Source organism: Henckelia pumila, chromosome 2, assembly GCF_033568475.1.
Source record: "Henckelia pumila isolate YLH828 chromosome 2, ASM3356847v2, whole genome shotgun sequence".
NCBI classification, from domain to species: Eukaryota; Viridiplantae; Streptophyta; class Magnoliopsida; order Lamiales; family Gesneriaceae; genus Henckelia; species Henckelia pumila.
In genome coordinates, this window is record NC_133121.1 from 130,619,945 (window position 1) to 130,637,791 (window position 17,847).

The 17,847-nt window shown below is 34.5% G+C and overlaps 1 protein-coding gene across 6 annotated transcripts; it reads right to left on the reverse strand.

The window, feature by feature from the left end:
- Positions 1-243: 243 nt before the first annotated feature.
- Positions 244-7,414, reverse strand: LOC140880824 (pentatricopeptide repeat-containing protein At1g11290, chloroplastic). 6 transcript variants are annotated; one of them, XM_073285632.1, is made up of 5 exons: positions 7,320-7,414; positions 6,557-6,604; positions 5,771-5,928; positions 5,107-5,174; positions 244-3,173 (listed from the first exon to the last, which is right to left on the reverse strand). In XM_073285632.1, exon 5 carries the CDS (start codon positions 3,056-3,058, stop codon positions 641-643), a length of 2,418 nt encoding a protein of 805 aa, XP_073141733.1. In that variant the 5' UTR covers positions 3,059-3,173; positions 5,107-5,174; positions 5,771-5,928; positions 6,557-6,604; positions 7,320-7,414; the 3' UTR covers positions 244-640. The 6 variants fall into 6 exon arrangements, with proteins under 6 accessions (XP_073141733.1, XP_073141734.1, XP_073141732.1 ...); XM_073285633.1 differs by having other exon boundaries at positions 5,826-5,928; positions 7,246-7,324; XM_073285631.1 differs by having other exon boundaries at positions 7,246-7,324.
- Between the last annotated feature and the right edge of the window lie 10,433 nt (positions 7,415-17,847).

Consider the following 17,847-nt stretch of genomic DNA (forward strand, 5'->3'; position numbering starts at 1 on the left):
TTTGTTCGGTTTTTCTGTTTCTCAAAATGCAATATGGGATGTTGTATCTGGTTTTCTTTCTTGGTTACAAGAAGAAGTTCGTTTAGACTTAATGGAATGAAAGTTTTTTTCTAAAAAAAAAATAGGTTTCACGAAAACAAGTCAATTTTGTCTATATTTACAATCAAAAATAATTTTTTTTTTTCACGAGTGATTCAAATAAGAAATTCCGTTCACAAAACTAAGTCATGAAACCGTCTCACATGAATTTTTGTGATAAAATTATGTCTACATATAATTTTGATTATTGTATAAATAATGTAGAAAATAAAAGCCGTCGCCCTTGGTTTTCTTTTTACTTCATACAAAAGAGTTCGTTCAAGTAATCGGTCATAAAGGAAAAGGTGAAAGAGTTTCATTTCACCTCCATTTGCTGGCCTGATGCTGTTCCTGATGATCACATAACGGTACAGGATTCAGGTCCAGCACACAGGCTGCACTTGTGTGAACCAATATCAAGCCAATCTTTGAATCCCACCTTGATTTCACCGCAACGCTTGATAGATAAACGTGTGATTCGGTGGTTCGACATCACGGATTGTAGAATTCGACTTCTTCCAATGGTATTCATGAACAGATCGAATATGATTACTGGAGCAAGTCACCAATAATCTTTACACGAGCATGTCCCATTCTTGAAATGGTGGAACCTATGCATATCACGGACAACTATCTCTCGTTTGGTCACAAGGGATATGTATTTTGTGGCATTGTGGCAATCTCCACAGACCCGAAGATTTTTCCTGATATGAATAGTCGTGCCAGGACTTGTATTCAAAAGTCCAAAAGCAATGGCTAGCTTCTCACTGTGAGTATTCAGTAACTGCTCCTGAACATCATCTTCGACATCATGAATCGAACTGGTATCAGGGATATACCCAGCCGTTTTGATCCTATCGATCAATGTCTCAAGGTATGCATATATCTTCTTGGACTGAGGATGACTCGTGTTCCCAGAGTAGAAAGTGTGAACCTCATTTTTCAAGTCCACTGTACTGCAACCGGGTGTTTTTCTAATCCCTTTCTTCTCCATCATGGTTCTTACTTTAGCAACTTTATCCCACATTGAAGCTAAGGCATAAATATTGGCAAGTAAAACGTGATACCCACCTTCATCTGGTTCTAAACTGAATAGTTTGTCAGCAGCTTTCTCCCCTAAATTCACATTTTTGTGAATCTTGCAAGCTCCCAGCATGGCACCAAATACATTGATCCCTGGTTCGACTGGCATGCATTGGACAAAATCCCAAGCCTCTTCAACTCTACCAGCTCGACCAAGTAAGTCAACCATGGCTCCGTAATGATCCATCGATGGTTCTATGCCATATACCTCTTTCATAATGGTGTAGTAGCGTTGCCCTTCTTTTACAAGGCCTGAGTGGCTGCAAGCCGAGATAATGCACAAAAATGTAACATCATTCGGACTTATACTCCCATTTCGACACATTTCATCAAATAATTCCACAGCTTCTTTTCCAAATCCATGAGTTCCATACCCGTCTATCATAGCATTCCATGTCGTGACATGCCTCTCATCCATCATGTCGAATAGCTTTCTTGCTTTATTCACAGCTCCACACTTTGCATACATGTCCACAACGGCCGTCATAACAAATAAATTCTTGTCCAAATACATTCGTATAGCCAGTCCATGTATCCAATTCGCTTGGCGCAACACTGATAACTCAGCAACAGCAGTGATGACGCTCACCAGCGTGAATGAATCAGGTACCATATTATCCTGTCGCATTTTGCAGAACAGATTGATAGCTTCAATCACACGACCATTTTGTGCACAGCCTAATATTATAGCATTCCAAGAAACAAGTGTCTTTCCTTCCAGTTTATGAAACAATTCATATGCCACATCAACCCTTCTGCACTTGCAATACATTGAAATCAAGGAGTTCATCACTGAGACATCCGAACCAAGGCCTAGCTGATCAACTAACTCATGAAGAAACTGACCATTCCGAAGATCACTCAAATCAGCACATGCATGTAAAGCACCCATAATCGTAACATTACTAGGCTTCAGTCCTTCATCCAACATCTTTTGAAATACATTCATTGCTTCTTCTGAATCCCCACTTTGTGCATATCCATCAATCAAGGAATTCCATGACACTACAGTTCTTAAATCCATCCCATCAAAAACCCGTCTTGCGGTCCCTATCAACCCACATTTTGCATACATGTCCAACAAGGCAGTTGCAACATTAACATATGACTCCAAACCGTGCCTCATGATATACCCATGAATCGATTTCCCAATTTTCAAATTCCTTATATCAGCAGCGGCAGGCAATATAGAAACCACAGTAACCATATCAGGCCTATGCCCCTCTTCTTGCATTGAAACAACCAACTCCAACGCCCTCTTTGGCATTCCGTTTTGAGAAAACCCCCCAAGCACCGTATTCCAACAAACCAAATCTCTTTCAGGCATTCTTTCAAACATCTTATAAGCCTCATGAATTAAGCGGCATTTAGCGTACAAATTCATCACACTCGTCATCGAAAACACATTAGAGGAAAACCCATTCAGTATCAACTGTGCATGAATCTCCTTCCCTCGTACAGCATCAAAACTATCAGCACAGGATTTCAGCAAATAAGCAAAATTATAAACAACTGGAGCCACGTTCTCATACTTCATTCGACAAAAGAACCTCAAAGCAACATCTAGAGATGATTGCTGAACGTACCCTTTGAAAAGGGTATGATACAGAGGGTCAATCTTGGATTCAATTGGCTCAAACACTTTGACAGCGTCATTTAAGCTCCCATATTTGCAGAACAAGCTGACAAGCTTGGTTTGGAACAAATGCTCGTTGTATAGGCCGTTTTTAATTATAAGAGGGAGAAATTGTTGGAGTTCTTTCATGGAAGTACACATCTCGAGGAGAATGGCTGCGGGGTGGCTGTATATGTGAGGAGGAATGTGGATTCTTGGTGAAAGGAAAGGTGGGGCAGCCGAGAGCGGTGGCGACGTTGAGCGAGGAAGTAGCGAGGTCATTGCGTTTTGGCCACCGCTACACCTAGGCACGGGAGAATGGAATGTCTTCTTGGCCACCAGTTAGCTCAGTGTTGGTGCATTGCATCACAACACATCTAACAGAAGCCCAATACTCCTGCATGGTATAGAAACCATTAGTCCAAGATAAAGTAAACCACAATGATGCTACCATTCAGGGAAAAATTTCTCATTCGCACTCATTATACTTCATTCGTGGGAAAATAACCAAGTTAACTGAATCCTTATACATATGTTTTTTAATGTGGGCCCATGCATTGTATCACGTGAAAAAATATGTCTCGTTATGAATCATTTGATACAATGTAATATTACGTTTAGTGTAGGTTTAAATAAATCAAATGTCTCGTTGTGAATCTTTTGATACAATCATACAATGGAACATAACTTTAATGTAGGTTTAAATAAATCAAATCAGCAAACCACTTTGGCTTCGCCTTTGGTCCTGAGTAGACAACTTTTAATTAAAGTACCATCTGTTGATTAACATCAATTAGTGACCACATTTCCACAACCAATTAAAATGAGCCTAAAAAGCAGATTGGGCTCGTGTGTTTCACAATAATAAAATCAATTTAAATTTTTCTTAATTCAATCACATTCTCTTAATTTTTACTTTCTCTCAATCTAACTCTCACCCACACGCCACCGCAAGTCTACTCCCCGTTACCCCACCGCCACAAACTTAAAAACCCATATTTGAATTTTACTAAAGATTAAAATTTCCAGACCAGAAATATATTACGAAGCAAGAATAAAACTATGAGAATTTCAAGAATCGGTGCTGCAAATGGGTGAGGAAGCTCGTACATGGAGATGCAGAAAAACTAACACACTAACCAACCAATTAGGGAAATATGCTATGGACCTACTAAAACTAATTTCTATTTATTCTCTTCAGAGCCACGATGCTTGAAGCTGGAAGCTTTTAATTTCCTTCTTTGAATTTGTACAATGAGTTTGTAAATTGTAATGATCTTCTAGCAAAAATCAATCAAATAAAAAAATCTTGGTTACCAATATGTATAATACCCAAAATCACCCAAATTTTTTGGGCACCCAACAAAAATTTCAGGTTGGGTTCAGGTAGTCAAAATGACTACCCGACCCAATGTGCACCACCTACTAGCTGGTTCTACAGTTAGTTGGCATTCAAATTACAAAAGCTATATATTGAACACCAAACAAATGATTATTGAATTTTTACATTTTTAACCGATCAGGGAAAGGTTCCCCCATCAAACCAAATTAAATTTGGTGAGCTAAGAGTGTATTTTGCTTAACTTACAAATAAGATGTTCAAAACAAGTTATTTTTTGATTGATAATTTATTTTAAATTTTTTAAAATAGTTGGATTACCCAACTTATTTGAAAATGTCTTATTTGAATATCTTAAAAAGACCAGACTAGCATTCTCGATTTCATCACATCTCAAATCTGCCCTTATATAATATATAATGCAAATTAATTTCAAATACTATAATAATAATTAACAAGAATAACAACAACAACAAAATAATATGATTACAATTATTATTATCATTATAATAATTATTGTTATAATATTAATGATGTTTTTAATAATAATATTGTTGATTATTATTATATAATTACAACTATTATATTTAATACTAATATTTTATTATTATGGATCTGAATATGATAATAATAGTTATTTACGAAAAACAACTATTGCACAATTTTAATATTTGTTATGTCTTTTTAGAAATTATCATTAAAAAATGATCTTATAATATCAAACACATCAACACCGTTATACTCCATTATCTTTTTTTTTTTTGACATCGGGGTGGGGGCTGGCAGATCTTATTTTATCCAAACACTTTAACAACTTACTTTTAAAATAAGCATTTGCAGCTTACAAGCTTCTAAAATAACTTATAAGATATAACAATTTATACTTTGTTTTAAATAAGTTTTAGTTAAACCCTCTCCAAGTGTATGATGCTATTTTACTTTTTCCTCCCGAAAAGAGAATGTTACAAGTAGGGTTAAATGCCATACTTACACAACATTCCATGGTTCTGGACCGAGGACCCTTAAAAAAGTGAGAGGATTCATATTACCAGCTCCAACCTGCCAAACATAGTCAAATCCTTAAAAGTTAAACAAGATAATGACAGTAGTTCCAACTTCCAATGCAAACAAAGAGAGGGAATCAATAGACTTAGGGAAGAACAAAAGAAATACCGACAACTTCAAACACTTTTCATGCTATTACAGAAACCAGAAATACAGGGAACCACTCAATATAACTCAACAACTCTTAAAAAGACCATGAAAAGTGGATCGTGAAAATTGTTACATCCGCCACTGACCACTCTACTGCTAAATTACTCATTATTCTTAAAATATAAGTAAACTCCATATAAGCTGATAGCTTAATAAAAATTTGAACTATGTTTAGCATCCTTACCCCCAAAGGAATGTCAAGTTCAGCAATGCATATGACCACTAGTGGCTAAGTCACATAATCAAGTTCATTAGAGATAATCTCCAACTTTTTATCAGAGTCAAATAGTACTTAATATGCATTTCTAATTTAAACTAATACACTTCCTCTCATCTAAAAAATATTTTTTGGGGATGGTTCTATGTCAACTTATGGAAATGAAATTACCAGATAAATCAGAATTCATAAATGCCACAAAAAATACTTCGTAGAAACTTACGTATTAGTTTGCATATAAAAAGTAATTAGTGAAAAAAATTGTTGAAATCAATAACTGTGTATTTTCACTGTCCAGTTTCTCGGTAATATCAACATAAATGCTTGCTTTTCACGCCTGAAAAAGGACTTCAAGTGCCAATTTTTGTGCGCAGGGGAAGTCTGGCAACAGAGAAGGGAAACCGGTGAAAGACTAAAACAAACTTCTTTTTCTGTTCCAAAGAGCATAAAAAAGCTTCTCACAAAGGTAACTTATGCAGGTGACACACATTTAGTCAAATAAACGGGTGTCCAAATGGGTGGAATACACTCACAAACCTGAGAATTCATGTTATTTTTTATTTCACCATCAGCTTAGATTGTACTAGAGGTTGAAACAGAAATTACTACAATAGTTTAGCTCGAATACATTGACCATTCTGATCCTGTTTCAAAAGATGGTTTCCAAAAGATTTCTTTAATTTTTTGTTCATATTCAGATTTACCGGAGATAAAAAGATATTATTAAGTATAACTCATGAATCTCGTAATTAATAGGATGTGAACATCATCTGAAACGCATTCTAAAGTAATTGCACACAAGATGGAATGAAATTTGCATTTCCAAGCACAACTTAATGAAATTTTCAACAATAATGGAACCAACCAAAAGGTTCAGCACATGGCTAGCTTCTGGATTGAAATAGAACAAGAGCCGGTATCAGTTAATCAAAGAAGTTGGCATTTTGACTTGCATCTACGAGAGTTATTTTTACAAGCTCAAAATAAAGAAAACACAAATTCCACTTACCTCAGTGCTGCATCGCATCACAGCACATCCAACAGAAGCTCAATACTCCTGCATGGTATACATGTCAAGGTAAACTATAGGATGTTACCAGTCAAAGAAAAACTCATTTTTCATTTAGCACTCGCTTGGAAAATGATTAAGTTACTTTGGAACATAACTAAGTTACTGAATCAAGTCCCTAAAGCTTTCAATAATTTCCAATCAAATTTCCAGAGGCTGTACTATCCAAGAATAAAGTTATTTTCCTTTCTGCACTGGTTCGCTTCATTCTGGGATGAAAAAAAAAAACAAAAGGCGAAATCCAAGGCAATGTTTGATTTTGTCTTTTGGGAAATTATTTCGGACAAATGCCTTTGGTAGATTGTGTTGGACAATCACATGCATAGTATATCGAATGGAACATAATACAGAACATTTCTGGATAACAAAAAAAAAATTGAATTAAAAGAATTTCCTCCTGAAAGAATGTGGACTTTGCAATTTAAAAAAAAAAGTCTTTGGCAAGAATTCTCGACTTTTCTGAACAAAATTTTCTTATCCATTACACACATACAACCATATAATTCGAAGTCCAAAACAATCGATCAGTAAACCGCAACAAAACCCACAAATTTATTGAAATAAACGCACAGTCAATCCAAGAAAAGGTCCAAACTAGAACATGGAAAAATAAAGTAACATCAAAACACCTGGTGGCGCTGAACAAGAAGAAGAATGATGAGTGGCCGCAGAAGAGATTAAGTGGAAAAGAGGGTAGGCATACCGTTGGAGAACTATTTTATTCGGTGAGGTGCGCCGGGTTCCGCTTTACGCTGGGCCGGACCCAAATTAGTTGGGCCTCCGAACTGGATAAATGTTTTAGCGTCAATGATAGTCAACAAAATCAAAAGTCCACGGTTGGAAAAAAAAACTTGGTCTTATCTTATATTAAATAGAGAGATTACGAACAACAACTATTTTTAGATACCGTTTGTTTCGAGAATAGGATAAATAGTATTTGGATAAGTAATATAATATAATATAAAATAAATAAAAAATGATAGTTAATATAGGCTTCGTTTGGACATGTACTTATAAAACATTTTTATAAAAGTGTTTTTTAAAAAAAAATTATAAAATATTTTAAAAGTTGCTTTAAGAATAAAAATGTGCTTGAACAACTATTCTACAAAAACATTTTAACATTTCAAAATCCATGTTTTTCATCTTTACCTTCCATGGTTCCTTGCTAAAAACATCTAGAAACACCTTCCAAGTGTTCTTAAAATACTATACTTAGATGACACTTTTTAAAAAATAGTTTTCAAAAATATTTTACCAAACATTTATCCAAACACATACTTTAAGTTTTTTTCACTTATAAAACACTAAAAATGTTTTAAAAGTATATGTCCAAACGAAACCATAGTATTTGATTTAATTGATAGATTATAGTTTATGTGATTTGATTGATTGAATTTTATATAAAAATGATAAATTACCATTTTGTTCTTTTTAAAAATAAATCAAATATGAATAATATTATTTATAAGGATAATAAATTCAATGATTTGATTGATATAAAATAAATGATTAATAATTTGATTGATATAAAATAAATAATTAATAGATAAATAATTACCAACACTTTTTTTTCTCGACCTTCCTCTTTCCCATTACTCGCCGAAAAGTTGACTAATAATATCTATTACTATATAACAAAACAAAAGGGTATTCTAATAATTATTTTTGTTATATTTATGTGAACTTTCATATTTACCTTTATTAACTACCATTAATCCAAATGTATCCTTAATAAATGTCAATAATTTTATATATTATCAATTAATTTTCTAATAATTTGGTCAATGTATTTTATATTTTAAAATAAAAATTCATTTCAAACCAGTCAATTTTTCAACTCACAAAATATAATATTTTAAAATACAAATACAAACAATGCAAAGACACTAGTAAAAATAAAATACATTCAAATAAGAGATGTTGGTGGAGGTGTGATGCTTAACTTTAAATAAAACTAGTATTCTGCTGCACGCCCGTTGCGTGCTCGTACATTTCATTTTTTTAAAAAATAAAATAAATAATAAATTAAAAAATTAAAAAATAATAAAACAATAAATAATAAATTGTAAAATTTAAAAATAATAAAAATATAACGTTTCTTTAAATAAATATTCAAAAAAATATATATATCTTATAAAGTGAGTGTCATATTTGTAAATAAAGTAATATCAGCTTTTAATGGCTAGAAAAGAGGAAACTGTATAAAATGACTATTTTGCTCAATAATTTTGGTTTTATTGAAAATTAAGTTAGGAAATAATAGTAATTTCAAATCAAGTTTCATCAATTAATTAAAAATTTGTTAATTAGAGGGTATATAGTAAGATAAACAAAAATGTGAATTTTGGAGAGGAAATTATATTTTTATCATGCAAGTCACATATGCTTTTTTATTTTATTTTATTATTGCTTGTATTATGTAATCAGTCAATTTATGACAATAGTATGGCGCATAAGCGATTTTCGATAATGCTACATATATTTTTTTATGTCATGCAAAGAAATTTATGAAAAATCTATAAAATCAAATAATTACATATTAGTGAACTAAAATAATAATAATTTTTTTAAAAAAAACACCATACAAGTGGCAACATTAAAAATTGTAATTTCCCCGAATTTTGGTCTCTTTTTAATAAAATTTTATTCAATATGTTTGAAAATTGATTTGAGTTTGCCAAGTAGAAAAGTGAATCAGCCATGGAGATGCACTTTAGTAAGAATGTCAGTTGTCTAATCCACTGAAGCAATAGGAAGAACTAAGAAGTTGTAAAGTACCATTCTATAGATGTTGACGAACAAAATGAAAATTATTTTCAATTTGTTTTGTGCATTCATGGAAAACATCATTATGGGCAATTTGAATGGCACCGTGATTGTCACAATGTAACGGTAGCAGAGGAGTGTGTAACACTCATATCTTCAAGTAACCAACAAAATCAAAGTAATTAAGAGGTAGCATCTGCCAGTGCACGATGCTCAGATTCAATACTAGAGCGAGATCTGACTGTTTTTTTTTTTATTGTGAGGCCTCGATTCTAAACATCTAATCTCGAAATTAAACAACAATAGGGCATTCAAGATCCAAGATTAAAAGTAATAAATTTTTTTTTTTAAATAGTGCTCGCTCGATCGGTAGAACTTTACCGATCGAGCGGGCCATCTTAACCAAGTCTCTGCCGAGACTTACAAAAGCCCGCCGCTCGATCGGTCAAAACTTACCGATCGAGCGGGAGAAAAAATCCAAACTTCCTGCCTCAAAACAGGGGTGCTCGCTCGATCGGTAAGAGTCTGCCGATCGAGCGAGACACCTGCCCAGAAAAATCTTTTGGTTTTCTTTATTTCTTTTCAATCCCAAATCAACTCAATCAATCCATCAATTCAACAACATGCATAAATTGAAAGCTTGGAACTAAACTCGAAATCATCATACATACTATATATGATATTTCATACATCCAAATTATAAACGTGCTTTCAAAACATAAACTAGATTGACATGCATTTCCAATCCTAACTCGAAGTCTCACTTCTATTCTTTATTTTCGTTCAATCCCTGTCGTCTCTGACTCGATCCTGCCCCACCTGTTGCCATGCACACATACAAAAACAAGACAATAGCCGGATAATCCGGTGAGAATACAATTCCCAGTAAAAGAGACAATCATGCAGTATCAATCAAACATATCAATCATGATACGCAACAAATCCATCTTATATATCAACTTTAGATATAAATCACGTCAAGACATGTATGAATTTCCAAATATCTATCACATCAAGATCAATTCAAGTAATTCATCCAAGTACTGGAGTAAAATGATATGCATGTCTTTAAAACTTCTGGATTATCAGACTCAGATAATCAAATGGAATTCTTCTTTCTTTCTTTCTTCGGTTTGGGATCCCGAGGTTAAAATATCCAACAATCACACCGAACTCACTTCTCGAGGTGGACGAGACATATTTTAATCCTCTAGACTTCAGAGCATTATAGAGAGTTTATTTGACAAGGTATAAAATCTCCAACCAGGTCATTCAACTACAATCTCTAGATCGTCTAATCAAATTGAAATGAATCAAGGCTCAATATGAATGCATGTGTCATCTCATGCATTCTAATATCATTTCAATCATCAGTTCATATAAGCATTCAATCATGCTTTCATTCATCAATTCAAATAATCATTCAAACATGATTTCGTCAATATAAATGCATATATAATCTCATGCATTCAAATAAACATTCAAATATGATTTCAAATAAGCGTTCAATCATGCAAGTATGTGATTTCTTCGGAACACTCGAATGAAGTCTAATTCGAGTTAATCGTTCCATTCAATTATAAGTCGTCTTTTACCTTATTCTCTTCGAAGGTACTGAAATCGACTTCAATCTTCCAACTGACCAAAGCTGCTACCTTGCAACTCTGCTGAATTCAATTCAATCTATCATAAGAAGTCAATAGGATCAATATCGACATCCAAAAACTCAATCAAACTCGATACGATCAAAATATTGAACGATGACCAAAACTCAAACTGACGGCATAACGGCTAAAAACTGATCAAACCGGAAACGCAGACAGCAAGATATCAATTCAATAAACTCATAATCATCTCAATATCATCAAAACAATTCAAATCCTTCAAATCTAAAATCTCCATTTTCGAAATAATCTTTCAAAAATCAAAACAATTCCGAACGACGCTCTATTTCAAAATCGACAGAGAATAAACGATCAGAACTCTGTCAAGATCAACATACTCCAAACTCAATCGATTCTAACAACATCCGAAAATAGAAGTCTAGTTGATCGGAGAAAAACTTACTATAGAACGAAGCTCTCGCAGCCGTGATCGCTAATCTGCCTTCAAAAATAAATTCCAACGGACGGATCGACAAAAACGGAGAATTCCAAAGCTTGAAACTCACTTTTCTCTCAAAAATGGAGGAAGAAGGCGAGATGGGGGAGGAGAGAATGGAGGATACTAAGTCAAATCCCTTATAAATATCTAACAAAACCCATTTTTGCATTTTATTCCCTGAAAATTCCGAAAATTGCATTCTAGTCCCTGATCAAAATCGAATCGGCCCTCAACTTCTAAATTCTCTGATTATCTCAAATAAAGTCCATTAAGATAATTTTGGGGCGTTACAATTCTCCCCCTCTAAGAATCGATTTCGTCCTCGAAATCAAACATGATTCTATCACAAGGTCGAGGCATGAATCAAAGGACTGCAATAAGAATTTACATCTCGAAACTAAGTCCAGAATCTGCCTCCAATCTAACTCTGAATCGTTCGTCTCAAACAGTTCGACATCTCAATCAATCAGAGAATGTCAGAAACTCTAGTCGATTATTTCATCAACACTCCGTCCATCTACCAAAAGTCAACTCCTCGTCGTCAGAAAATTCTTCTAAACTCAGACACAATTCGAATCATCTTTCGTTCTAACTCAAAAGACACAGAAAGTTCATCTCAAAAGGAAGGAGATCTTCATTTCTCCTCGTACAACTTCTAAAAGTGCTTTCAATAACTCGTCAAACTCTGTCGTTGCACGAAATTTCCACAAACAATAAGAATTCTGTCAACTAGTGCTAAGTCGAGCACTACTACTCAATGCAATTCTTCTAAATTTCGACTCATCTGATCTGGCTGTACGTCGTTCTGAGGGAATTGAATTGAAAATAGATGGAATCAACAACAAAAGTCTCTTCGAATTCTATGCCGAAAGAACAATTACCTCAAGAATCTCTGTCTAGACTGACAGACTTCGGCAATTCATGACATCTGACGACCTCTGACAAGATATCAATTCTCTCCTCTTCATCATAATCATTCTGTACAGATAACTGTAACGGATCCTATCTATCGGTCAATCAAAATCAGACAGTAGATGAAATAAGAACAAATTCTTCGGTTCTAAACATCAGTTGTTGCATTCACCCTTCAGTTAAAAAGATTCAAATCGGAATTCTCAATAAGAAGAAAACCAAGTACTGCAAGATCATTAGTACTGAAACTCAAAATACAGAAGAACGGATAATCAAAAATTTCATCATCAGATAATAAGATCAAAGAAATTCATTCGATTCAATCAGAATTTCGAACATCGATATTAGTCTACAACTGATCGGCGTACAATTCTGAAAAGATTGTAGAAGGCTCTAAAAGATCAGTACAATTCTCATATCCAGAAAGCAAGAAATTCATCAATAAGAATTCCTAATTTTAACTAATACTTCTGAGAGATTCGGTCAACAGAAAATTCTTCAACAATATAGGAGTATTCGTAAAAAAAAAAACGGCCTGTCAAAAGTTCAAAACGGCCATACCTCAATTCGGAAAAGATTCTGAGAAAAATTCTCTTCACGAACTTCCTGAAGATAAAATTCGGATCTCCATTCAGTGTCGAACTCGTTCTGAAAATCGGGACCAAACTAGAAGTTCATTCTGAACAACTTCAGTCGTTCAATAACCACTGGCACATCAACCAGTTCAGGTTACAATTCAAAACATCAACTGTAAAGCTTCGAGAGTTCGTTCATACTATTCTGTAACAACAGGAATAAATCAAGAATTCTTAGAATCGAGAATTCTTAACGGAGTATTCCATCACTCGCTCAACGATACTCAGATAACATCTCATCTCGAACTCAACAAAGTAGTCTTACTACTAAAATCAACGAATTGTGATCCCAACTCCATTCTGAATCAGAATAGACTGTACAATAGAAAATTGGATCGTTCTCTTTCTGACTGCTGACAGTTCACAACATCAGAAACTATACTTCGAATCTCATACTTCATCATCCTCTATTCAATCTGATTCCTCAATTTATCAACAAACATCTTTCGATCATCTGGAAGAACTCTGAATAAACTTCAAAGTGCCAAACTCCTGATACTTTGTCTCAAACCGAAACATCTGGCACCACAAAAGTTATTTGCTAATAATACATCAATAAAAACTTGAATCAGATTATACTCAGATCTGATCTATCTTCATCGGATTCTGAAAGGTCGAATCAGATTCCAAAGCATTATCAATCTTCTCAATCAACTCTGGTTCGAAGTCGAATGAAGGAGTCAAGATAAACATTCCATTTTTTCCAGACTCTAACAAAAGTGCAGCAATCATCTATCAAGAAGAAAACTGAAGTAGATAAAATAAGATCAGATCATACAGCTTACCATTGTAGCTGTTACCATCAGTTCTCCGGATAACAATAAAATTCGTAGTCAGATTAATCGTCCTCTATAACTCTCTTTCCCAACTCATAATCAGTTCGAACTGCGACAATCAAAACTTCTATCTTCCAAGATCAGAATAGATTACTGAAATCTTCCAAGCAATAAGATCTTTGAGAGATTCAAATGGGAACTAACATTGCGTCTCGAGCGTCTTCAAATTCTTTGATGATCAAGATAATACAGATTTCTTCTGAACAAGAATAAGTCTCGATACTCAATAAGAAGAAGTGCAAAGCACCAAAATATCATCAAAGATACACTGAATAGAAGAGCATAATCTGCTGAGTATTCGTCTAATTAACAATAAGAATTCCTCAAAGGATTCGCGATAGAACTCGCTAAATCCAAGAATCTTCAATTTCAGATAAGGACGTCGATCCAAAACAATTCATAACAGCTCTAGCCTTGAGGTATTCAATAAAATTCCATCTTCCTAGAGAAAAGATCGAGGAAAATACCACTCGGTCTCACGAGATTCAGACGTCAAAAGAATAACATAATTGATCGGCATGCAATCTGCGAACAATTCTTAAAGAATCTGAAAGATCAATACGGATCTTCGAAGGATAAAAGATTCATCGATAAGAATACTCAAGAACTCATCTACAAACCTCTAGAAGATTCGGTTCAAAGTACTCATAAACATTGCAGATGCAATTCCAATTCAATCTGTACGATAAAATTCAAACCAGTCGTACCTCATTCCGAACTCAATCTCTGAAACTTCTTCTCTTCAGATTATCAGTCGATGATGTCTGATCTAAAATAAATGCTGAACACATCCTCTCGACTCGGAGGCAAATCTGGAATCTCAACCAGAACAACATCAGCAAACTTAACATCTCTGTTAAAACAACCAACACGGGCTGATTGAAGACATTATCTAAATACATCAAACATTCTTCCGCACCTTTCTGTAACCAACGGTAATCAACAAACAATACGAAAGGAATTCTTAATTCAGTAGTTTTACCGGAGGAAATCCATTCGTCTATCGTCTCGTATCTGAATCTGGCAACTGTTTGAAATCAACCTCGGTTGCCCTGTACTCGGTTAATATACTACAACGATAATATAATCAAATCTGATAACCGAAGTATAGTACTGTTCAGTACAATCAACTCCCATCGATTCAAAGTTCAAAAATTCGAACTAAACTCACCGCAACTAATTCAGATACTCAAAAGTAGAGGAAGTATTAATCTAACTTCTCAATAAGAAGAAAAAGTTGCATCAATATCTAACAGTAAAAGAGTCGAAAGACTAGAATCGAACAGTTACCTGCTTCATCATCGTCAAGAGCAGTTAGAGTCTGTGAATCCTCGAGCAAGTACTAAAGCCTTGCAGTTGGTAACCAACTAACTGAATTCGTCGTTCATCGCTGTAGTTTAAAAGAATCAAACAACTGATCGATCTCTTCTAATCAGCTTTCACACCCAAACTCATTCTCAGAACTCCTCAGAGTTAAAGGGTTAATAGACTGAAATCTCATCAGTAATGCTTCCATCAGTTCAGTCACAAAACAAATCTGTACAATCGGGTTCGCTACTAGTTGAATCCTGTTCAAACTTGCCAAGTAGAAAATCTTATTCAAGAGGATTAGGACACAACATCTCAATCACATCTATCCGGTGTCCAACAATCTCAGCTCGACATACTCATTCGATCTCAAGAGTATAAAATGTAACCAGTAACCCGAAACAGTTCATATCTCAATTAATTCATGCTTTAAAATTTAAATTACATATCCAAGTAATTTAAATAATTCTCAATCATAAATCATGCTCGCATATTCTTCAATCACTGAATTAATCAAGCACATGCGAGAAATTAAATTCAAGCGGACTCAATCTACCCCGCTCTCTTTTAAATTCAGTCCTAGAATCTTATCGCTTTGATACCACTTAATGTGAGGCCTCGATTCTAAACATCTAATCTCGAAATTAAACAACAATAGGGCATTCAAGATCCAAGATTAAAAGTAATAATTTTTTTTAAACAGTGCTCGCTCGATCGGTAGAACTTTACCGATCGAGCGGGCCATCTTAACCAAGTCTCTGCCGAGACTTACAAAAGCCCTCCACTCGATCGGTCAAAACTTACCGATCGAGCGGGAGAAAAAATCCAAACTTCCTGCCTCAAAACAGGGGTGCTCGCTCGATCAGTAAGAGTCTGCCGATCGAGCGAGACACCTGCCCAGAAAAATCTTTTGGTTTTCTTTCTTTCTTTTCAATCCCAAATCAACTCAATCAATCCATCAATTCAACAATATGCATAAATTGAAAGCTTGGAACTAAACTCGAAATCATCATACATACTATATACGATATTCCATACATCCAAATTATAAACGTGCTTTCAAAACATAAACTAAATTGACATGCATTTCCAATCCTAACTCGAAGTCTCACTTCTATTCTTCATTTTCGTTCTATCCCTGTCGTCTCTGACTCGATCCTGCCCCACCTGTTGCCATGCACACATACAAAAACAAGACAACAGCCGGATAATCCGGTGAGAATACAATTCCCAGTAAAAGAGACAATCATGCAGTATCAATCAAACATATCAATCATGATACACAACAAATCCATCTTATATATCAACTTCAGATATAAATCACGTCAAGACATGTATGAATTTCCAAATATCTATCACATCAAGATCAATTCAAGTAATTCATCCAAGTACTGGAGTAAAATGATATGCATGTCTTTAAAACTTCTGGATTATCAGACTCAGATAATCAAATGGAATTCTTATTTATTTCTTTCTTTGGTTTGGGATCCCGAGATTAAAATATCCAACAATCACACCGAACTCCCCTCTCGAGGTGGACGAGGCATATTTTAATCCTCTAGACTCCAGAGCATTATAGAGAGTTTATTTGACAAGGTATAAAATCTCCAACCAGGTCACTCAACTATAATCTCTAGATCGTCTAATCAAATTGAAATGAATCAAGGCTCAATATGAATGCATATGTCATCTCATGCATTCTAATATCATTTCAATCATCAGTTCATATAATCATTCAATCATGCTTTCATTCATCAATTCAAATAATCATTCAAACATGATTTCGTCAATATAAATGCATATATAATCTCATGTATTCAAATAAACATTCAAATATGATTTCAAATAAGCGTTCAATCATGCAAGTATGTGATTTCTTCGGAACACTCGAATGAAGTCTAATTCGAGTTAATCGTTCCATTCAATTCTAAGTCGTCTTTTACCTTATTCTCTTCGAAGGTACTGAAATCGACTTCAATATTCCAACTGACCAAAGCTGCTACCTCGCAACTCTGCTGACTTCAATTCAATCTATCATAAGAAGTCAATAGGATCAATATCGACATCCAAAAGCTCAATCAAACTCGATACGATCAAAATATTGAACGATGACCAAAACTCAAACTGACGGCATAACGGCTAAAAACTGATCAAACCGGAAACGCAGACAGCAAGATATCAGTTCAATAAACTCATAATCATCTCAATATCATCAAAACAATTCAAATCCTTCAAATCTAAAATCTCCATTTTCGAAATAATCTTCCAAAAATCAAAACAATTCCGAACGACGCTCTATCTCAAAACCGACAGAGAATAAACGATCAGAACTCTGTCAAGATCAACATACTCCAAACTCAATCGATTCTAACAACATCCAAAAATAGAAGTCTAGTTGATCGGAGAAAAACTTACTATAGGACGAAGCTCTCGCAGCTGTGATCGCTAATCTGCCTTCAGAAATAAATTTCAACGGACGGATCGACAAAAACGGAGAATTCCAAAGCTTGAAACTCACTTTTCTCACAACAATGGAGGAAGAAGGCGAGATGGGGGAGGAGAGAATGGAGGAGACTAAGTCAAATCCCTTATAATATCTAACAAAACCCATTTTTGCATTTTAGTCCCTGAAAATTTCGAAAATTGCATTCTAGTCCCTGATCAAAAT

What these genes read in the sequence shown, in the direction of transcription:
- LOC140880824 (XM_073285632.1), bottom strand. Translation starts at nt 3,058, where the DNA reads ATGACCTCGCTACTTCCTCGCTCAACGTCGCCACCGCTCTCGGCTGCC.